The 24,490-nt window shown below is 34.7% G+C and overlaps 1 protein-coding gene across 1 annotated transcript in view; it reads right to left on the bottom strand.

The window, feature by feature from the left end:
* Nucleotides 1-2,165: 2,165 nt before the first annotated feature.
* Nucleotides 2,166-24,490, bottom strand: part of LOC150109954 (protein NipSnap-like) — a 162,882-nt gene continuing 140,557 nt past the window's right edge. Inside the window, exon 9 of the mRNA XM_090416040.1 lies at nucleotides 2,166-3,071. Coding sequence (XP_090272166.1) covers nucleotides 3,007-3,071 — 65 coding nt within the window. The 3' untranslated portion in view covers nucleotides 2,166-3,006. The remainder of the gene's footprint in view (nucleotides 3,072-24,490) is intronic.

Below are 24,490 nucleotides of genomic sequence, written 5' to 3'. Positions count from 1 at the left end.
TTTCAATCCTGCTATGGATGTTTGTGATTATCCTTAGGTGAGAGATGATCACCTGGTAGGAAACCACCACCCCATTTATTAGACGCTTGAAAAAAAAAAAGTTCCATTTTAGCAGAGCAAGGTTTCCAAGATTATGTACAAAAATAACATTTTACAAAATAAAGAAAAGCTAATATTCATTTGTATCAAAAATGTGAAGAGAATACAGTAATCTATTGTTAATATAACCACATCAGGAAGGCGGTTGTTCTGATAGCTGAAAGGTTGGATTATTGAAGTACAATTACATGGTAGTGTACTAGAAGTCAGCTGAACATGCAGGGGTCAGATAATTGAAATGTCACGGTTTTGAAGAGCAGAGATAAACACTAGACTACTGTGCTACTGCTTAGATTTTTAGATAATGCCTGACAGAAAGAATATCATTAAATTAAAAAAAAAAAAAAGGGTTCTTAATCTTCTTGGTGGTTCATGTATGTGTTTAGAAACATGATGATACAGATCTAGTAACTCAAAACAACAAAAAACAAATATCATTGTTAAATTTTACTGAGTTCTTTATTATAACAATCTGAAAATTTTTCTCCACTAATGTGGCAAAAATCAAGAACTTTATTTTACAATGGCAAAGATGTAAAAAAGCACTTTTTATCATCTTGACTAGCATTACAACACATTTAAAAGAATAAGGGATGGGATCACATTTAAGGGGAAAAAAAAATATATATATATATATTATATATATAAAATTAACCAGTTCAAATTCACTTATTTACAACTGAGGGTCAAATTGCCCACATATTATACTACAACTTTATAACTTAAAATCAAAAAATAATCTACATAAATAACAGTCCAAATATCACTGCATGACTAGTGAAAAACACATTTTTAGAACTATCAATATGAATAGTTTCTTGTAAAATTCTAAAACAAAAATCTTATCTACAAAAGAAATGTTACATATTGGTGTGTGTGTATATAAACACTTGGATATTTAGCATTCCATATACATATCCTTACATTTTCTTGACTTTCAAGTATTGATATTATATTATATGCTACTTTTTTTTTGTCACACACACACACACACACACACACACACACACACACACACACACACACACACACACACAAAGAGGAGAATGGAGGGTTGGGAAATTTTATGATCACAAAAGTCTTTGAAATTACTTGCATCACAAACTATTTCAGATCTGCATTAGACAAACCCTTCCAATTTTATTTACCTTAGCATCACTTACTTCAATAACATTTTTCCATGGATGTCTAAGAAGTAGCTGTAACCACTCAGTACAACTATCTGACTTTTAAATGTTCTTATCAATAATAAAAATCAAACCTGTGGAATCAGTTTTGAGCATTTAATAAACTTCTTGCATATTCATGCAAATGACCATATTCTGTTTATAAAAGTTCAGTTTTTTTTTCTCCATAATATTTTGACCTGTCTTGTGTACACAATATTCCCCCCTCTCCACAAAATAGTCTTTTTTACAAATATTATGTTAAATGTGTTATTTTTTTTTATATGAAATGGACACTGGTCAGTATGAGAACATTATTGCCTCATCTCTAAACAAGGAGTGAACAAGTGGCATATGCAAGATGTATATATATATATACACATACATATATATACACATCTCAACTGAAAGATTACTGTATTGGATTTTTGTTATGAATTGACTGCATTTAAATACTATAACATTTGATGTGCTTAATAAAACAAATCCAAATTTTGATGTTAAAATTTTGGAAAAAATTATGTTATTTAAAAACTGCAAAGACAGGACAAATTATGAATACATATGTAACTTTTCTCCGCCAGCATTGGTAATGTGGATAAAACATCAAGTATGCCAGATGCACAATATGCAAATGAATTTGGAAAATGGAAAAGTTGAGAGGAAAAATAGCATTAATAAAATGAATGTTAGAGGTGTGAAAATTGCAAAATCTGGTAAGAATTACGTCATAATTTTTGACTTCCCACAACAGCATTTTAATGTAGAGATACATATTTATTTAAATAAATAATACTGTATATGTACTAGTGTACTCAGTACTCGAGCACAAAAATAATTACAAAAGTATTATACTGTGTATGTTTCTTTCTGATTCTTATCAGGTGATCGTTGATACTGCTGTAAAATATTCCTAACTTTTTTTTAATTTTTTAATTTTTTTAAATCTTTAATCTAGCTATTCAATAAAAAAAAAAGACAGTCTATTTTGTACATATTCATGCTAAAGAAAATTAATTTGAAAAGTATGGACCAATGCAGAAAAGTTTATTTCTTTCATACTATTGCAACTAGATTTAAACTGTGATGGCTTAAGAGAATTTTTTAAATGAAATTAATTGGGCTTTAGATTATCAGCATGACTTTTTTTCTCCCTATAGATGTCACATTTACCTCATGAAAACAAAATGCCTGCTACATAAAAAAAAATGCTGAGATTCATTTCCTAATTTTCTCTGGAGTGTCTATATAATATTTAAATTATATAGATACAATATTTAAAACAGCACATGCACAAATAGTTATGAAATCCTAAACTAAGGAAGTCCTGGTACAGAAATTTTTTAAGAGTGCAATTAATTCATGAATATACATAATTTAAAAAAAAAAAATTTACAAAATAATTTTTCACCCCTGATGGCACACAGAGGATTTTTATCTACAGGATCTGATTTTCATAAGGAGAGTCCAAAAAGAAATTTTTAAGCCAACCAGATTTCTTTTTAATTAGCATTTTGCATCATATCTACCAATATGCTATCAACTAATAAAAATTCAATACAGTGATATCTATATATAATTATTATTGATTGGCAATACAAAGAAATAATTTGTAAAAAACCATCCTTGAACAAACTTGAGAATTTTGATTCTGTGAAAGCAGATGCATTTTTTTTTTTTTTTTAAATCTAGCTATTCCATAAAAACAGTCTATTTTGTGCATATTCATTTTGAAATAATATCACTGCACAGGTGAAAAAGGCAATGGCAACATCCAACGACTTCTCATTTCTCGGATAAGAGGAACTAGAAAAGACAAACCAGGAAATATTTTTATTTGCTATTTTTTTTTAAATAAGTGACTTTCTAAGTGAAATAACACAATGCTTTCAAATAATTATTTTAGATTTCCATGCAATCATCATTTTAAGTCATACAAAAATTTCAAATATTAGATAGCTTAGTAACTTTTTCTCTCCATATTTTTCTCAGTCAATTATGTCAAGTATTAGCTTATATGAAGGTAGTTGCAGTTGGTAGAGCAGTGGAAATGGAGAGTTGTAGAGTAGGTGCACTCCCTCAATGAGTCTTTGGACTCCCTGGAGGTATCAAATAATAACAATATTAATTTGCATAAAAGTTATACTCATGTTAAAGTGGGTCTGCACTGCTTACTGTATGAATGGTTCAAATTAAATTTCATACAAAACTTTTTCTCACACAAGCAAACTAACAAATACTTTCAGCAAGCCTCTTTTTTCCAGGTTAAAAAGTAAATTATATTCATAAGAAATTGTATTCTTGTTATCCTTTAATCAAATGTGAGAAATATATTTTTTACATTAAGTACCTTCATAACAAGGCCATTTGTATAATACAGTAAATGATGCTACACAAATCAGTCTTGTTTTAATCCTATGTGTGAGGAAACATTGGCAAAGGCCAATGTTTCCTCACACATAGGATTAAACTACGCACGATAATCATGTATCCACTCTACCAACAGGATTTGATAATTTGAATTTCATCATGGACATGGATGTTTGAATTTTACTAATATGTATGAACTATCTTCAACTTAGGACTAGGCTACTTGCATGTGTAGGCAAATGATGTCACATCAAATTGTCATAGCATCCTAAAATGCAAGGTATACTTCCAGAAAGTATCTTCAGGACTGGGGTAAGGTGGTACAACACCAGGGCAACTCATTGCAAAGGTGGAGCAAGCTACCAACACTCCTGTCTCAGTATCTCCTATAATGCAAAACACATCTCCTTGCAGAGATGTGTTTTGCATTATAGTGTTATGCATCTAATGTTATGCATTAAGGGAAGGGCCACTAGTGGCCCTCTTTGCGGATATGTCTAATGCATAACATTAGACATATCCGCAAGGAGATGTGTTTTGCATTATAGGAGATACTGAGACAGGATTGTTGGTAGCTTGCTCCACCTTTGCAATGAGTTTCCCTGGTGTTGTACCACCTTACCCCAGTCCTGAAGATACTTTCAGGCGCAAACTTTGTTTGCTCACACTTGGATAAAGGATTAAACTAAATTTATTATACTCTAACCAAGTGAAAAATAAACTTTCAACAAGGTATACTTCCTGTCAAATGTGTAGGTTGTTATGCATTATGAGAAAAGTCATTATTCAGACCAATTTTGTATTTTTTTTTACTTTTTATGTATATGCTGATCCCATACACGAGAGGTTGAGATACCTATAGGCATAAGTATACCATGTGCAAAATGCAGAAGGAAATTTATTGATGTTTTTTTTTTTTTTTTTTTTTTTTTTTTTTTGAAAAGTTGCAGGTTGTAATTTGGGAATACTTCTTGAGAATGGCTGTTCCAGAGGATACGGTTGAAGACGGAATAAAAGGGGATGAATAGAAGCAGGTTTGCCATGTTTGCAGTTGCAAGGTAAATGGGTGCTGGGCAAGCTGCAGTCCATGTATTAATAGGTGCAACAGAAAGTGAAGGAATGCTGGTTTGCCAATTCACTGGAACAGTTACCATGGAAGTACCTGTAAAATAAACACAGTGCTGAAATACTGCACCTGTGAGATAGAAATTGAAGTGAATCTGTAAGAGAGGATCATCTGTCAGCTTAATTACAAACTTCTGGATGACATCAAGGATTTTAAGGGAAGTTTTAGGTGCACAACCCCAAACTTGTGAGCAGTATTCTAAACATGGATGGATTTGGGATGTCCATATAGTGAAGAATTGGTTGGGCGTAAAATAGGCTCTTGAATGTAAGAGAATGCTGAGTTTCTTGGATGCTGAGGAGGCTATTGATGTGATGTGTTTATGCCAAGAAAGACTGCAGGTAAACTTTAGCCCATGCAAAGAGAAATGATTTTTTATCTGGTGATTCGTATATTAACTAGGGTAAGAATAGGTGAGCTGGGATCTCTTTTGCATGAGAAAAGGCAAGACTGTGTTTTGGTGAGATTGAACATAAAGTTGTCCTCATCTCATTGGAGGATAGCATGTAGATCAATGTTTAAGGCATTAGTTATAGATTATCTTGTAGCCTGGGATGTCAGAGTACTACATGGTTTGCCAAATGAGTAGGATAAGTGGAGAGTACTATCTTCTGCAAAAGCTGTGGATGGGAATAGTAGTTATTGTGAGTAGGTCATTTATGTATAGGAGAAAGAGAGTAGGTGATAGGACAGAGCCTTGAGGTACTCCAGCACTGGTGATGAAGCTCAAGGAGACAGAGTCACCACCACCAAGGCTTGCAGAGAATGACCAGAGAGAGAGAGCTGGCTACCCAATTACAGAGGATGACAGGGAGATCAAAGGATAGCAATTTGTTTAGTAGGCTGTGATGCTACACACGGTTGAAAGTTTTTTAAATGTCAAGGATGACAGCTCAAGATTCTCAGAACCCTTCCATGTACGTGTCCAGTGGTGGGTGATGTACGTGTACGTTATAAGGTCAGCTGTGGATCTTGAATTGTAGAATCTGTGCTGGTAATAACCAATTAATTCATGGGCCTCTTAAGTAGTGGATGAGTTGGTTATCGATGACTTTCTCCATTATTTTTGAGAGGACAGAGGTGATGGCAATTGGTCAGTAGTTTGACAGTAGACTCCTATCACCCTTTTTTTTTTGGGATAGGATGGATATGAGATTGAGGTAGTAAGTTTACAGTGGGGCTTAAACGTGTGTGGAGGTTGTACTTTCCTCCAACATGATGTTTTACACCTGATTTTACATCAGACCATCTTCCTGCATTCCCTTCATTCTAAATGCTGACTTACAACTTAAATATCAAGTATATGTTGCCCTGTATAATGTTCCATTTACCACATATAACTGTAGTGTTTTGAAAAGCTGTTCTCTAGGCACTATATCATATGCTTCTTCCAGATTCACAAAAATTAAGTACAGATTCTTGTCATATTCCCATGGTTTTTCAACTATTGGTTGTAAAGTGAAAATGATCTTGACAACTTCTCTTTGGCCTGCACCGAGCTAGTTGTTCTCCAAGTTTCTCTTTCACAATTTTTCACAGTCTCTTTTCAAGAATGCTTGCATAAATCTTACCTGGAACACTTAGTAGAGAAATTCCTCTGTAATTTGCAAATTCACCCCAATGGGGTGAATTTTCCCTTCTTCAGATGAAAACTACGACAGGGCCGGCTCTACCGACGGTGCAATATGTGCATTTGCATGGGGCAGCAAAATTGGCCTAAACTACACAAAAAAAATAAACAATAAAAAAGTCATTTATTCCTTCTCCATTGAAAGCAGACTTCAGGATGTCGTTAGTTAAATTTTTACCTAATAAAACTTCATTGCACTGTACAATTTTTAAAAATCATAATCATTTAAAATAATGAAGATTATGTTGCTTTTAATATCGTACTGTTAGCGTTAATATCAGACAACGTGACAATTGCAGAACACCTTCTGTCTTGCATTTATTTCCGATTCCACTGTTGGCTGTGAGGTGAAACTAACCCGAGGTTAAAATATATGCATATTTATCAAAATTGCTTAATGAAAGTACAGTAACATATTCTTAACGAATATAGAATTACAAAATTGGATTATATATAAAATTTCAGAATGACTGAATTAATTTGAAATTTTGTACGATGTGACAATGGTCATTATTCTGTCTTCCATGTGCAATTTCCATTGTTTCTTATTTGTAAGCGAGAATCCGACCATTCAGCAGTGCAGTTTTAACACTGATATGATGACTGTGTCTTTTGTTTTACATTGGGGTGAGCCCAGGGAATGCAGCCAGTCTTGAAGTAATCTTCAACGATACTTTAAATGCAGATGCTGTCCTTTCCCAATGGCAAGCGTAGTCTTTCAAAACTAAAACTTATTTACGTTCTACAATGGCTGAAACTTGATTGGAAGGTCTTGCCATGATTTCAATTCAACATGAAATCGGTCAGAAATTAGACTACACTGGCTTAATTTGGAGCCTCCAGAGTCAGTATAGACAAAGCCCTTTGGTCAGAAAGATGGGTTCGATTCCCATAGTGACATGAGGAACCTTTATATGGTCTCTTTTAACTAAAGGTGAGTTAGCCTGTCTCATATGGAGGTAGGGTTTTTTTTCCACCTGGAAACTTGGGTTTTTCGTCCCCCCAGAACAGGCAAACCAGCCTCGTGAACACATGAATTATAGTCACAAATACATCCCGGCCATATATGCCGGTCCCGAGCCCAGATAAAATTGAGGGAAGAGGGGGGGGGGTGAAAGCAATGGTGAACTACCCTGTAAAAATCTTACAGGAATACTTTATGGGCAATGCCTACAAAGTCACCTACAGTCGGAAATGACTTAAAGGGAAGATCAAGGCAGGCCTTATTTGCGATTTTTTGAATATAAAAGAAAGCAAGAAAAGTTTTGTTTTAAACAGTAGATTTACATTTTAACAGTGAAAATGTAAATTAACTTATGTTAAGATATGACATCTGTTCTAAAATCTAAAAAAATTATATTTACCATAGTGATGTGTCTGTGATTTAGCAGTTCTTCATTCTACATGATGTGATGAGCATTACTTACATGTAAGTTAATAGTAATACGTTATTTTTCTTTCTTTCTTTTAACCCTTAATAGCGTTCGACGAGTATACTTGTCATGTGAAAAAATAAATTACCCTTTGAGAAAAATTTTTTTTTCTCTTGTTATATTTAGTAATATAACCTTTAGGAGTTTTCCCAACTGGACCAAAAGACTGCAGAAATCAGTATACATAAAAGTCAGAAGATAACTAATGTCTATACTCAAATGCCAAGATCATCAGGAACAAAAACATTGAATTTGGGATTGAGGAATACATTTTAGCCTAAGATTATCGGCTTTAATGAAACTTGACTCTTAGAGCCACATGTAGCAACTGGAATCAAGTGTAATTATTTTTTGGAAAGACACAGAGATGGGGTGGAGAGAAAAGAGTACACTAATGATATGAGATGATTTCATTCCAGTCAAAAATGCATGAAATTAATAATAGTAATAATGTGCTCCATATAGCAGTGGGTGTGGGGCTATCTGGTGTAAAGCAAAGACTAACATCATGAAATATATGGTAGGGTGTTGCTACAAGACCTGTCAAATAAGTTGCTGAGGATAATGAAATGCATTGCCGAATTACCCTGATTGATACTAAATAGGTTTTATGGTAAACTAAACTATCGAGCATCAACTGAAGCAGAGAAAAATTTAAGACAAGAATGAAGGCAAATTTAGTAAGGTGCTGCAAGACAACTTTCTTGAGCAACATATAACAGAAGGAACTTGAGGTCAAATTGTAGATTTAATTACAGCATCAAAAGTGGGGGGGGGGTCTCAGATAAGGATGTGACTGTTTTCACAGTTAGTGATGGTGATCATGCCATACTCACCTGAAAAATATCTAAGTGTATGGATGTTCCAATTACAAAAGGCTGAACAACAACTAGAACAATAATGTCTAATATTTCTGTTGTTTAGCAAATGTTCATTTAACTTCCATTATGGAGACCACAAGTTTCTTCATTCTGTTTCACTCTGCTTATATGTACTAGACTGAAGCTTGTGAAAAATCTGTTAATTATTTTTTCTGGTTTTTTATACAAGTCTTGTAACCATGATGATGTAAGCCTGATGGCTTGCATAACTTGTCAGGTTGTATTATTTAGTTTCATAAAATCTAATTCTTGCTAAGAAACATGTGGTGGACTAACCAGAAGTTAAATGAACAAACTGGAAATTATGACAAACTCAAGAGAATACTATGTTTGGTCTAACAGTATCAGTTACTGAATAAGAAGGATATAAGCAGTGCAGCAAATGCTTTTTATAAAGCTGCAATATCTCAACATATCCCTGGAGTTTGAAGAACAAATAATATGGGAGAGAAATGGATAAGCAACCTTATTAAGCAAGAAATACGTATGAAGGAGAAGATAATGTGGAAAGAAAAATGCTAGAATAAGAAATTATGAAATATATAGAGTACAGGCCAGAAAAGTTAGAAGTATTATATGAAAAGAAACAGCTGTGCAGGCTAAAAGCAACTCAAAAGAATATCCTAATTATGCTGAAGTAAAACGGAATAAATGTGGAAGAATAACTTAATGTGGAGGGTATGTGACTATTCAAATAATGAGCACTTGAATTACTAAGATCTTTCCACCTGGTGTAAGATGGTGCCACACGGTGCTACCACTACATCGGATGGAGATAGTAGTGAATGAGAAGGAGGTTTCAGAGCTGATGCATAACTCAGCCAAGAATTCAACAGTAGCAGATCGGATATAAAGAAGTATGCAAAAGAATGTTCAGCCATACTGGTCAGGCACTTGACATGATTGTCTGATCTGAGTCTCAGCTCTGGAAAGATATCAAAGGAAGGGAAAGAATGTATGGCATCTCATACATTGTGATAGCATGTGAAAGGGTGGTTTGGTGCAAAAACTTATCTAAAATTTAAAACTAAAAAAAATAAAAATCTAAAATCTTCACCACTACTCCAGAGATACTGGAGTGGAGGCGAAGATTTTAGAGAAATTAGCACGAAGTCACATACAGAAAGTATGTGACTTCTTACCAATTTATACAGGACAAGCTATAATTTTCAAGGAACAGCAGATGTTGGAAGTTTTTTCACTTGGTTTTTACTATAAATTAAAGATGCCAAGAAATTATATTCTTGGTTTAATCCTTTATCCAAGTGTAAGTAAACAAAGTTTGCAACTGAAGTATCTTCAGGACTGGGCAACTCGTATACAGAGGCTAATGACCTCACATCACTTGCCTTAGTATAACATAACATAATGCAAAGCACATATCCTTTCAGATATGTATAATGCTATGCATTATAGGAAGGGTCACTACCCAGACCAGTTTCAACCTCTATTGAGGTCTCATCAGTGGGAGCCAGACCCCCGAAGTGATAAGAAGGTTGAAGTAATGCAGAAGTCATATTACCATATACGAGTAGCCAAAAGGTGTCACACCTTATTACTAAAATACTCTGGACTAGAGATAGATGTCAGAAGTTTTTTCACTTGGTTATATTATAAATTAAAGATTGCAAGATACTAAAGCAAGTGATGTGAAGTCATTAGCCTCTACATATGAGCTGCCTAGTCCTGAAGATACTTCAGGTGCAAACTTTGTTTGCTTACACGTGGATAAAGGATTAAACCAGGAATATCATTTCTTGGCATCTTTAGTTTAAAAGAACAGCAGAGGTTTACTAAAGGGAGGTCGTGGTCAAGCAATTTCATAATGTTACCAGTGAGTGAAGGGAATAGATAAACTATGATCTAGGAAGTTCTCAGTATTGAGACCACATTGTAATATAAGCAATTTATTAAAAATACACAATTAAAAGCCAACAAGTTTCGTGTGTCATAAGACATACACCATCAGAGGTAATGATACATAAACGTTTTACACAACAAAAGTCTATTAATCATTAATATGGATTGTAGGGTGTCCCTGTGTGATTCCTACATAATATAATCCACAGTTCACACAGGGATATTGTTCCAGAAGGCAGTAGAAGGGATAAATAAGAAGTAGAAGATGGTGGTATAGGTTTGGAATGTCAATTTATTGATGCCAGTTTAAATGATATCAAACAACACTTAGTCTATATTTGAGCTGCAAGTCAACAGTTAGAATTGAAGATCGTATAGGAATATGGTTTGATGTTAAATCACGTATGAGACAAGGATATTAACTGTGTGTGTGCACGCGCGAGTGGGGGTGGTCTGAAAAGTTCTCAGTCTCAACCATAGATGGCAACACTATCGGCAAGGCTTTTTTTTCCCTAGTTGGTACATCTGTCATAAGCATCCATGTGAAATTGCAAGCAATTCTATCAAGTAGTTTGTTTGACAGCTGTCTGAAGTAAAAGTGTTGTCTGTATCCTTTGAAATGGATAAAATTGAGTATTGTGCAGTTATAAAATTCTTCGTAAAAGACGGTTTAACGCCAAAAGAAATTCATTCGAAGTTCATAAATGTTTCTGGGTTCATAAATGTTACACATTCTTCTCCTTCATTTTGACGACTAAGAAATGGGCTGCCGAGTTTAAATGTTGCCATACCAGCCTTGAAGATGATCCACATGAAGGATGCCCAAAAGTGTAACAACACCAGAAATCATTGATCAAGTGCATGATATGGTATTGGATGACCCGCAAGTCAAAGTGAGTGAAATTGCTGAGACTATAGGCATTTCAAAAGAATATGTAGGATATATTTTTCAAGAAGAATTGCATATGAAAAAGCTTTGTGCAAGATGGGTGCTGTGCTTGCTCACAGCAGATCAGATCAAAAACGCACCGGCATTAAAATCTCTGAACAGTGCTTGGAGCATTTTAACAAGAATAAAACTGATTTTGTGCATCGATTTATACTATGGATGAGACTTGGATTCACCATTACACACCAGAATCCAAACAGCAGTCAAAACAGTGAACAGAAGCCAGTTGTTCAGCACCAAAGAAGACGACAAAGTTGGTTCCATCTGCAGGAAAGGCCATGACGTTATTGTTTTGGGATGCTAAAGGCATTTTATTATCATTATTCATTATCATATTCATGTTATCATATTCATTATCTTGAAAAGGATAAAACAATAACCGGGGAATATTATTCCAATCTTTTAACCAGACTAGATGAAAAAATTCGTGCGAAAATACCTGGTTTGCAGAAGAAAAAAATAATCTTTCATCAGGATAATGCACCACAAGTGTTTTGGCAATGGAAAATTAAGGGATCTGCACTAGGAATTGTTTGAAAATCCACCTTATTCTCCAGATTTGGCTCCCTCTGACTTCTATCTCTTCCCAAAACTAAAACTCTTTCATGCTGGTCATTTTTTCCTCTTCGAATCAAGAGGTGATTGTAGTGGTAAAGGGGGGGTATTTTGCAGATCTTACTGAGAACCATTACAGGGATGGGATAATGGTGCTGGAGCATTGCTGGAATCAATGTATTAGTCTTAAGGGAGATTATGTTGAAAAATGAAAATAATTTTGCAATTATAAATTCGTTTTTTCATTGTTAAGCCGAGAACTTTTCAGACCACCCTTGTATACACAGTTATTCATACCAGCTTTGTTGATTCTGTTGTCTATTTCCATATTTAACTTACCATCTTCACTAAAGATCGTGCCTAAGTAGCTGAAATGTTTTACTTGTTCTATAAGTTCTCCATTCACAATGCAGTTGATATTTTCAATGTTTCTGCCTATTTTCATTGTCTTTGTCTTTTTAATGCTGACCTTCATGTCTATTACAATAGTTATTCAATTTAGTCAGGGAATCTTGCAGACTTGTAGTGGATTTATTTAGAAGTATAACATCATCCGCATAAAGCAAAGAGCTGAGATTAACACCTCCAATTTTGATAACAGGTTTAATACCACTATTAAACCTGACATCATTAAATAAATTCACTATAGGTGTGTAGATTCCCTAACTAAATCAAATAACTGCTATATTAAATTTGGTATAAAAATCAGTAATAAAAAAGAGAACCACAATAGAAACAGACACTGAAAATGTTTAAGCTACTTCAGCACAATTTTTAATTAAGATGAAAAACTAAATATGGAAATAGACAACATAATTAACAAAGCTGGTATGGTATGACTGGTGAGTCTGACAGATAGGTTAGAAATAAAACACTGGAGATTACAGATATAAGAGTTCTGAAAAAGGTTAAAGAGAGTGAACAGACTTCGCTAATGAGAGCATCATAATCATCATATCAAGCCCTTTCCTAATAAGGATATTAGGAAATGGCTTGATATTGTTAGCATGAAAGGAATGTGTGAGCAGAGCTAATCTCAGATGTTATGGTAATTTAAACAGAACGGGAGAGAAAAGGTTAGCAAAACAAGTTTTTTTTTTTTTTTTTTTTGTTAGAATGGTAGGAAAACACCCAGAGAAAGATTAAGATCTAGGTGACTGATACAGTAAGAAGTATCTTAGAAGGTAGATATATATAAGCTCTGATAATATCACAGTCTTGACAGATAACAGATTAATCTGGGGGAAAATTGTTGATAAGTTAGTAATGGTGTAACTTTTTCATGTAGTACTATTATAAAATCCTGTATACATACTCCGTGAGGACATATGCCAGGAATTTGATGGTGAGTTTAGATGAACATTGGCAGTGGAAGTATTCATAGAAGATTCCAATAGTAGAAACCATGAGAGAGAGAGAGGATGAAGTGAATTGATGAGTGATAGGTCATTATCAGCCTGAGTACTTTCTTCTTTATTGAGTTTAGCAATTTTAGTGAACTTTTAGGAACACAACTGCAGATGTGTGAACAGAATTAACACAATTTAGTGAATTTTTGATTTATATAAAGTTAACGGCTCTTCAGAGTTTAAGGATCTTAGAAGACAGTAATATAAGATCTGATTATACTGTAGTCTTGACAGATTAATTTGGAGGAAAATTGCTGATAAGAGTTAGTAACGATGTATCTTTTTGATACAACCTTGAGCGAAAGAGATATCCTAATTTTTTGGATGCTGAGGAAGCAACAATTGTATGTGCCTATGCCAAGAGAGGTCAGATGAAAAGAGTAATTTCAAGGAGAGAGAGAGAGATCTCATCTCATTTAGAGATTTGGGTGTTGTCAAGATTTATTTATTTAGCATATGATGATAAAAAAAAAAAAGACACGTGACATTAAAATATATAATACATATTTGTGTAGACAAGATAAATGAGACAGGTATAAGACAGTGTATATGAACAAATAACTAGTAAAGATATAAAATTCAGATTAAAAAAGTCACTAAAATTTTAAATCTACTTCAGCTAGCCATTCAAGAGCTGAAGGATCTGCCTCAAAAAGTCCCTCAGGTTACCAGGATAGGTTCTTATGCTGCAGTCTTCCACAATGTGCTGGATGGTTTGGTTTGTGGCTCTCCACAGTCACATTTGGGTATAGGTGATTCCCCATGTGAAAAAAGAATCTTGTTATCCATTGATGAGCATTTTTTCCCACAGTTAACCAAGAATTCAGGAATGAATACCATCAAAGCCTGGTGCTTTGCCAGTTTTAACCTCCTTTAAGGCCACAGTTATTTTGTCTGTGGTAAATTCTCTTGAATTGTCATAAGTTTCTGAGTGATCTTTAAACCTCCTGTGTGTGTGTGTGTGTGTTGATGATCTTGAGGGCTCTAGACAGTAAGGTTATTCAACAGGCAATTTGATCTGGAGCCACCAAAAGATCTTTACAGATGACCAGGTTACTTCCACCAAACTTCTTTAATAAGCTCCATGCTTTTCTACTTGATTTTTTAAAAGTCTAAAGCCTCTGTAGTTTTTATCCATTTTTCTCTGCACCCAATATAATATTCCACTCAATCTTTTGGAATAATTCATCAGTTATATAGTTGCCAGATTCTAAATAGGCAAGACTCTTCATAGTGTTTATTCCAGTCAGGTATGTATTCCTTTCAGAAACCCCTTGGAATATACTTCTTCACTACTGATATGACTGCTCCAATGAATCTGTTGTAGTTTTCATACACAGGTGGTACCCATCTTACTACTTTTTCCAGTTCTTGTGAAAAATCCTGCCAGTTTGCTTTCCTAAAATTCCATCTTGGTCATGGAATGGACCATGTTATTTGTATTTGTATTCCTACTTCTATGCAATACTGGGCAATGTTGGCTATATGGGAAATTTTCAAAGATTTGTCTTGTTGTGTTTAGCAGCTGATTTTGCAAATTTTGGGTAACAATCTGGGTTATATTCCCTATTCCATGGTGCAGCCCTAAGAGTTCCTTTGTCCTTTGCATCGAATATTAAGTTTTGCTTTGACTGTTTTGCTCAGCCCAGTTTGTCAATGTTTCACCATTTACATCATTACTATTTTAATTCCACAGGATGCAATGGCTGTTAAAATCCCTTATGTAGATAGTAAAATGTGGGAATTACTTCAGATGGCCATTCTATCAGGAGAGATTTGTAGATGTTAACCCCTATGAGATCTTCAATTCTCACTATGATAGTGTGTATATTCTGATTGATATGTGCTGATATTAAGTGAGCATTCTCTGTATTATTGCATACATAAATTGCATAGCTATGAGCTTGGTGATATGTAGCTCCTACCCTGCAATCCTCTTGATTTCAACTGTTGTTCATTATCTATGTGTGTGTGTGTGTGTCTCTTGAATGACAGCTATGTCTATATCACTTTTTCAAAGGATTTTTGAGATATATTGACTTTTAGCAAAACTGATTCCTTCAATTTTTTATTTTGTACCATCATTTTTTATTTTGGTTTAACCAATAAGAATACAATTTGGTCGGCTAAATCCCAAATTGCCAGCCCATCCTCGTTCGTTCAGTATCAAAGTAGATACCCAACAGGGTGCACCACGAGAAGGTGAGGATTGGACATTAGGTCAGAAGCCCTGGTCGGTTCTCCGCATTCCTTTAAAGGCTATGTGGAGGTCTCCTCTCAGTTATACAGCTTTGACCCTTAAGCACCCCAGATTAGCAAAAGATTAGCAAAACAAGTGTTCTCTGCCAGGTTGGCAGGAAAACGACCCAGAGGAAGACCAAGATATAGGTGGATTGATACGGTACAAAGTGCCTTAGACGATAGAAATATAAGATCTGATAATGTTGGGGTCTTGACAAGTAACAGACTGATTTGGAGGAAAATTGTAGATAGGAAGTTAGTAATGATGTAATTTTTTCATGTAGTACTGTCATATCCTGTACACCCCTTGAGGGTACATGGCAGGAATTTGATGATGATGATGATGATGATTCCTCCAACGTTGAAATTGACAAATCCAGAAATTAGTACCTAGCTTTTATGTCTTGTAGTCCTGAGAAGAACCGTTCGATGATTGGATAGCTTGTGATTTCATATAGACACATATAGCAATCACTAACTCATTTAGCATTAGCCAGGGTGGAGGTGAGCTAGAAATGTACACAAGTGCATTTCAAGAATAAGACTGGAAGATAATTATTTTCTATTTTACATAAGAAATGAACGACTAAAAGCTGAGAGATAACAAAATATATATATATATATATATATATAAGAAAATTAATGACTAGAAGCCGAGGATAACAAAATAGAAAAAAAAAAAAAAACAATTTAGTACTTGTCTTAGTAACTTATTCGCATTTTTTTTTATAAAGTGACAGTAGAATTGGATAAAGGTAATGGCTACACCATGATACTGCTTGAGCCAAGGCATTTGACAAAATACCACATGGAAAACTATTACGATATTACGAGAAAATATTACGAGAAAGATTAAGTAGAAATATTCAGTTGTTTGCTGATGATGCAAAACTGGGGAAAGCAATAGTTGATAAAGGCGATGTAAATATTCTGCAGGATGATTTAAAAAAATTGGCATTGTGGGTAAAGGATAATGATTGTCAATTTAATGTTGCAAATTGTAAGGTTATGCACTTCAGGGGTCGAAAAGGTTCCATATGGTGTATCATATTGATGACAGTGGTTTGCAGGAAACTGATGAAGCTAGGGACTTGAGGATAATGGTGGACAAAGAGTTAAAGTTCAAGGGCATATTACAAAAGTCGGTAAAATAGCTCAATGAATTACTTGGATGTTGAAAAACATACTAACTTTCTTATCTTTACAGATAAGGAAGTTATTATCATTCTTTATAAGGCTATGATTCAGCCATATCTTGCGCACAGATTTCGTCACCTGTGTTTCTTGGGAATCAGGAGGTTGTCAAAAGGATTCAGAGATGAGTGACTGAGATGGTGACAGGTCTGTGGAACACAGATCCTATGAGGATGGGTTGAAGGTTTGTGGTTACAAAATTTAGTTGATAGGTGGAAAAGAAGTGACATGATAGAAACTTTTAAGATATTAAAGGGGTTTTATAAAATTGATGCAAGTGAAAATTTTCAACATATGACAAATAGAGAACTAGGGATGATCAGTGCAAGATGTGTAAGAGTGGGGTTAATAAGGGAATGTGCAGACCGATTTCATGTAGTACTACATGAAAAATTTACATCATTACTAACTTCCTATCTACAATTTTCGTCAATATTAGGCTGTTACTTGTCAAGACTCCAACATTATCAGATCTTATATTTCTATCGTCTAAGGCACTTTGTACCATATCAATTGTCTTCCTCTGGGTCGTTTTCCTGCCAACTTGGCAGAGAACATTTGTTTTGCTAATCTTTCCTCGCCCATTCTGTTTAAGTGACTATACCACCTGAGATTAGTTCTGCAAACGCATTCCTGGATGCTGACAATATCAAATGCTTTCCTAATATCCTTGTTTTTAATATGATATTGCCATTGATGCCATCTGTTCATGCCCATAATCTTTCTCAGGACTCTCATATCTGCAGTCTCTAGTCTTTGGTCAAGTGTTTTACTTCTGACCCAACTCTCAGATCCATAAGTTAAAACTGGTTTGAACACTGTCTTGTATACAGCTAATTTAGTGTTCCGACTAATTTCTCTCTTATTCCATATGAATTTATTCAATTAATTTCCTACCATACCAGCTTTGTTGATTCTGTTATCTATTTCCATATTTAATTTACCATCTTCACTAAAAATCGTGCCTAAGTAGCTGAAATGTTTTATTTGTTCCACAGGTTCCCCATTCAAAACACAGTTGCGTTTTCAATGATTCTATCTATTTTCAAGTGTAGAGGCTTAAGTGCTGTGAGGACATCATGTTGGAGGCTTAATGGATTTTTTACAACACTCAAAAAGAATTAAAATAGAATTTAATCCCCGTAGATGTCCTAGTGACCAGGACGAAATATAGGAAGTATTAAATTCTATTTAATTCTATTTTAATTCCTCAGAAGACTAGTTGCACATTCAAATAATAAATAGGTTTTTCTATTTTTGTAATCCCTGGTCATTTGGTCATTAAATTTCTTTAATTATGTCATATAATTGAGTTGTCGAGTAGTTGAGAGTCGAGATCTTTCTGTCGCATCAAATATCATCATCAAATGCCTGACATAAATAAATAAATAAATTATTTTTGTACCGATATGTCTACTCACGGTTTACCTTTTTTAAAACTTAAATGCCTGACATGTATGTATAGGATATTATGATAGTACAAATGAAAAGTTCTTTTATTAATAACTTCCAATCAACAATTTTCCTCTAAATTAATCTGTTAAAGTTGTATAACTGAGAGGAGACCTCCAAATAGCCTTTAAAGGAATGTGTAAAACTGACCAGAGCCTCTGACCTAATGTGCAATCCTCACCTTCTTGTGGTACACACTGTTGGGTATCTACCTAGATACCGAACGAATGAGGATAGGCTGGCAATTTGCGATTTAACCGACCAAATTGTATTCTTATTGGCTTAAACCAAAACATAAAATGATGGTACAATATGACAGAATTCCATGCCAGCTGGGGGCCTTTCCCAGTTAAACAAACTCCCTGTTGTTTTTGCAAGCCAGGAACAGGACAAAGAGCAAAAAGTCAGCTACTGGAACAAATCCCAAAACACACCCCCAACTCAACATCACCAGAGTTCGAGATCAGTACTATCAACATAAGAGGCATGAAAGGCAAAGAAATGGAGCTAACTGAGGAATTAGATAAGTACCAGATCAACATAATAGGGGTGACTAAAACAAAAAAGACAAAAACTGGTGAGATCTTTCTAAGCAATAAATACAAAATGTTATATTCAGGGAATGACAATCAAGGAAAAGGAGTAGCCATAGTATTCAACACTAAATACGAAGCTTATCTTTTTGAATGGTAGGCAGTCTCAAGTAGAGTGATGTGGGCAAATATCAGAATGGGAAGTACACAATGAGAATTATTTGTGCATATGATCTGAAGAAGGTTCTACTAAGGTAGAAGTGGAGGAATTTTTTGAGGCTTTAGAGAAAAGCAACTGCATAATGAAAAATTGGTCCTTGTTGCGATCTAAATAGCAGAGTAAGAAATGATTGTCAGACATACAAAAATATTTTTGGAAAATTTGGAGAAGAGCAAATCTAATAATAATGGCAAATGCCTGTTGGATTTCTGCTCAGGACATGGACTGGTTATCATTAACATAATGTTCCAACATAAAAATGTGCACAAATACACATGGAGAGAAGAGGCAAGGAATAAGAAAAGTCTCATAGACTATGTTATTGTTGATAGTGATGTTTTCTCTCTTGTGCAGGACACTAGAGTGTACAGAGGAGTTGAAATTGGAAGTGATCACTATTTAGTCTTAAGCAGGATAAAATTGAATTTCATATTGAAAAGAATAACACGCAAGAAAGTTTTAAAGCGAATAAAAGTTAAGTAGCTCTCAGATGTGAACTGCTGACCAAAATAAACAAACATTATTGAAGAAAAACTGAAAGAGTTTGGGAACAGGAACCAAACCTTGGTGATTCAGTGGCAAATCCTGAAAAAAATATTGATTGATTTAGCCAAAGAGGTAAGTGGTGAGGTTGTCTGCAAGGATAGAAAAATCAGAACTCCATGGTGGACACAGAAAGTTAAAGAGGTAGTGAAGGAAAAGAAGAAAGCATGACAAGAGAGAAGCTATTCAAAACGCTACAGTTGTATGGTGTCAGTGGGACATTATATCAAGCAATTCTTAGTCTTTATTTGAGTTGTAAGTCAGCTTTTAGAATTGAAGGAAGTACAGATAGATGGTTTAATGTTAAATCTGGTGTCAGACAAGGATGTACATTATCCCCCTCTGTTATTCATTATCTATATGGATGACATTAGGAAGGAAAGTGGTATTAAAAGTGATATCTGGTAATGCATTCCATTCACTGACAATTCTCCACGGAAAAAGTCTACTCCTCAAAGCCCTCTTTGGCACACTCTAATATAAATAATTTCCAGGGATGCCCTGGAAAATATTATAAATTATTATAAATAAGTCTCACCTACTCTAATCTTTTTCTAAACCCCTCTGGATTAATTGATAAAATACCCCTCACCAACTTAAACATCTCTATCATATCACCTATTTTCCTCCTATCCATTAAACTCTGCACTCTAGATTTCTTCAACCTCTGTACATAGCCAGCATTCCAGTCTTAATATTGTCTTAGTCTAAGTTTGGACTTTGTACAGTGGTACAATCACTTCCTTATCCCTACATGTTAGAGTACTTCTTATCATAGAAGCACTACAATGTGTGGTCTTTGCAACACTTGTAATATGCCTTCTAAACTTCAGTCAACTGTCAACCATCACTCTCAAATCTCGTTCACTTCCTCCAGTACTGCACTCAATATAGTACACAGCCTTATATTTCTGCACTCCAAAATGCAACAAATTGCACTTATTAATATTAAATCTACAATCTCACTCCTTTGCCCAAGTCAAAAGTCTATTCAAATTTTCCTGAAGGGAATTAACATTAGCAGGGCTACTATCAATTCTCCCAAACTTTGCATTATCAGCAAATAAACTGAAGACCAGTCAGTCCACATGATATATCATTTAAAGCTGATATCAAAATGTGAGATGTTAATGCAGCCAGCAAAAAAAAAGATAATGATTATGGAAGGATGACAATGATTGGAGAAAATGGTATAAGAACTGTTGTGGAAGATATACTGGAGATACTTAAGGAGCAGTTCATAAAGGTGTTTCATTCTTGTGAAGTTTGAGAGTAGATGATGATGGTGAGACTGACTGCAAATAAGCAAGAGGTATACAGGGAATTGAGCAAACTTGATATTAATAAGACTGTGGGACTTAATAATTATTATTATTAAGAGAGAGACCTCCAGGGAGTCAGAGACTCTCAAGAGAGGCTCCATACTACACACACACATACACACCAGCTATCACAATTATTCTTGAATTCATTCACGGCGCATTCTAATCATGCACCGCCCTCTAAGAGAAAAATCTAGCCCTCATCCCTTTCTTAGCAGCTTTCATTCTCAGCTTCCTTTCCCCACTCTCCATAAATTGAAAAATTCCATCGACTAAAATCTCGTATGACCCTTTCAGAAGTTTGTAACTCTCAATCATATTACCCCCTCTTTCTCCTGTTTGCTAGTTGTCTGCAGTGTACAAATTCTCAATCTGTATTCATAATCAATATTCCATAATCCTGATATAATTTTTAACACTCTCCTTTGTACTCTCTCCAATATATCAGAATCACAACGGAAACCAGGAGACCAGACCTGCACACAATAGCCCAAGTGAGGTCTTATCAAGGCCTTGTAAAGAAGCAAAATGACATCCTTATCTTTGCATGTGAACGTTCAGGGGGGGCCATGTGGCAAAGATTGCCACATGGCCCCTGAACTTCCTATCTATTAACACTCCAAGATCCCTAGTCTGTTACACCCTGATAACTTAAGAATGTGAAAATTTCAGTTATCATGATGTAACAAGAGAAGAAATAAAAACCCTGTATAGATAACTTACTTAGTTATTCCTAAGCAGATATCGTTAAAAGCCTTTGAAAGTAAAGAATACAAAAAATTAAAAGAAAGAAAAATATGCTTGTCCAAGTAAAAAAAATATAGCTGAAATTGTTTGTTGAACTTAAAAAAAAATAAAAAAAAAAGGGGGAGAGAATTTTATTACAGTTGTGATATGATAAAATAAGGTCAAGTAAAGCAAAGAAGATTAGTCATAGGATTTTGTATGTGAGAGACTAGTTTTTTTATACTTGAAATAAGAGATTAAAGATTCGAGTTAATTCTTAGAAAATTTTAGAAAGGGGATTAATTTAGTATAGACGACATAGAGGTTAGCTTAAACAAAAACCAAAGCTCAAGGTCATAATTTCCAAACTGAGACTTCTTCACGTGTCAGTCGCGTGCACACGGACCGTATGATGTTTGCAGAAAAATGCCACTCTAATTGGTCCGTGAAATCGACTCCAGTAAGGGGGGGGAGAGAAAAGAAATTGAGGAAGGTGCTGGTGGGGGGGACATCATATATAAGGGGTAAGACCCCCCCCCCCCAAAAGGGCTTTTTCTTCCCCAGAGTTTTCTTCATGAGTCTTCGTATAGATCTCACGTGGTTTTCCTGAGTGACAGGTTAGGAGTTTTCTCTGTCCGACACAACAAGGAAACAAAGTGTGCGGGATTTAGATTCCGTGTTCCTATTGTAAGAAATGAGGGACGCCGTTTAGTTAAAAAGAAAGAAGATAATGTCAGTGTGTTTCATCGTCCAGTGATCGTAACGAGAGAAAGAAAATTCTATAAAGAAGTCAGTGCCCACGTGGTGAATTTCACAGCCATAGAATAGCTGATCCTATGTCTTTGATTGAAGAATATAAGGTAAAGATTGTGAAAGCCCATCTTAGTGCCAAAAGAACTTAGGAGTGATAAGTTATAGAAGAGTTCATCCTAGGAAGGGAAAATATCGGAAAAAGGTAGAGACCCAGTGTAGAAGACCCAAGTCAAAAGGTACTGTAAAATCTCGTGTCAATCCAAATCATATGTAACCGTAGTCATTGTTCAATTACTGAACAGTTGAAAGGATTAATGAGAATTATACTAGAACTTCAGTACATGTCAAACTAGAATAAGAAAATGAGCTTGTTACTATTAATTAATACGTATTCATGTGCCTAGAGATTTATGCATGTACAATGTATTTTAATTAAGAGAGTTTTAAGGGTCAAAAGTGTGTATTAGCTCAGCAAAAGAATAATTTTAATCCATATTATCTTAGTGAGAGAATCAGAGTAACTGATTATATATGTCCTAGAAAATACAGAATTGTAGCATGATCAGACCAGTAAAGGGTTAGACAAAGGATCAACTAGTTCTAGGATTATACATGTTTGTATGTATAGAATCTGTTATGGCGATATGATCACAATTCTCATAAGTATTAGGATCTTAACCTAATACTTATGATTAGCTAGAAAACATTTATATTTTATATTCTTAGTATTGAATTGAGTTTTATTTGATGAAGAATGAATTGTATCATGTTTAAGAGTTCAATAAACTTTTGTTCATTGAAAATACAGTTGTCTGAGATTGCCGCTCAATGCACCACTTGTAACAACATACAACCCTAATCATGCAGGGGGGGGGATTTTGTTAGGTCATGAGATAAAGATCACGACTGCATAGTTTCACACTCAGACATATTTTGGTAATTGCTACTTGTTTTTGAATTTTATATCTTAAACTAAATGTCTTGAAAGGTGCAGTATAAAATAAATATTTAGTGACACTAAGGGGAGAAGAAGCTTGAATATTTGTATTTGGGTGATATCTCGTATATAGATAAGATTTGGATAAAGACAAATAGAGTTTCACATGTAAGGATAGTTGAAAGTCTAATAATTGCAAATTGGGACACAACAATCTCATTAGTTTCTTCTAGCCTAATCCCACCAATATAATACAACATTGGATATCTAGTCTAGTTAATGATTTTACATTTATTCACATTGAATTGACACCCATTTTCTCATACCCACAATTCAAGCCTATTTAAATCATTCTGCAAGTACTGCATATCAGCAGCATTCCTGATTACCCTACATATCTTGGCATCATCAGCAAATAGTTGTATGTTGCTTGCCAAATCCTTCCCAATATCATTAATGTACAGATCGAATAGCAGTGGATCAAGCACTGATCATTGTGGTACACCACTTGTTATTTATTTATTTTTTTTTTTATTAATCTTTGTACTGGTTATGGGCAGTACTACCTTTACATCATGTCCAGACTTGATATAGGCCTAGGCCTTTACAAGTATTTTACCCTATGTCTGTTCTAGTTATCATTGTAGTTATTCTCTACACCAGTGTGCCCTGTAGGGCCCTCAAGGAAAGAACTTTTATATCCTTCTGCATTATAGTTATTCTCTGGTGGCAATGCCATGCCACCAGTGTGCCCTGTAGGGCTCTCAAGAAAAGAACTTTTATATCCTTCTGCATTAGCCCAAGTCCTTATAACTATCTGCACTCTATACGCCATGTAAAGAGATGGCAGTGGTAAACCTCAGAGTTGCTCCATGCTCCTCCTGTATCTTACTAACTAGATCTTAGTTATTTTTATAATAATTTAAATTAAATCTTGCAGACTCACATCCCTATACCACTTTTTGATATCTGTCAGTCAGCCATCCTCTATCCATGCTAATATTCTATAACCCAAACCCATTTTCTCCAATTTATGCAACAGCCTACCATGCTGTATTCTGTCAAAAGCCTTAGCAAAATATAAAAGCATC

The sequence above is a fragment of the Typopeltis vanoorti genome, chromosome 1 (genome assembly GCF_054136105.1).
Source record: "Typopeltis vanoorti isolate ZY-2024b chromosome 1, IOZ_Tvanoo_1.0, whole genome shotgun sequence".
NCBI classification, from domain to species: Eukaryota; Metazoa; Arthropoda; class Arachnida; order Uropygi; family Thelyphonidae; genus Typopeltis; species Typopeltis vanoorti.
The sequence above is the reverse complement of the archived record's forward strand: the minus strand, read 5'-3'. Positions and strand labels throughout refer to the sequence as shown.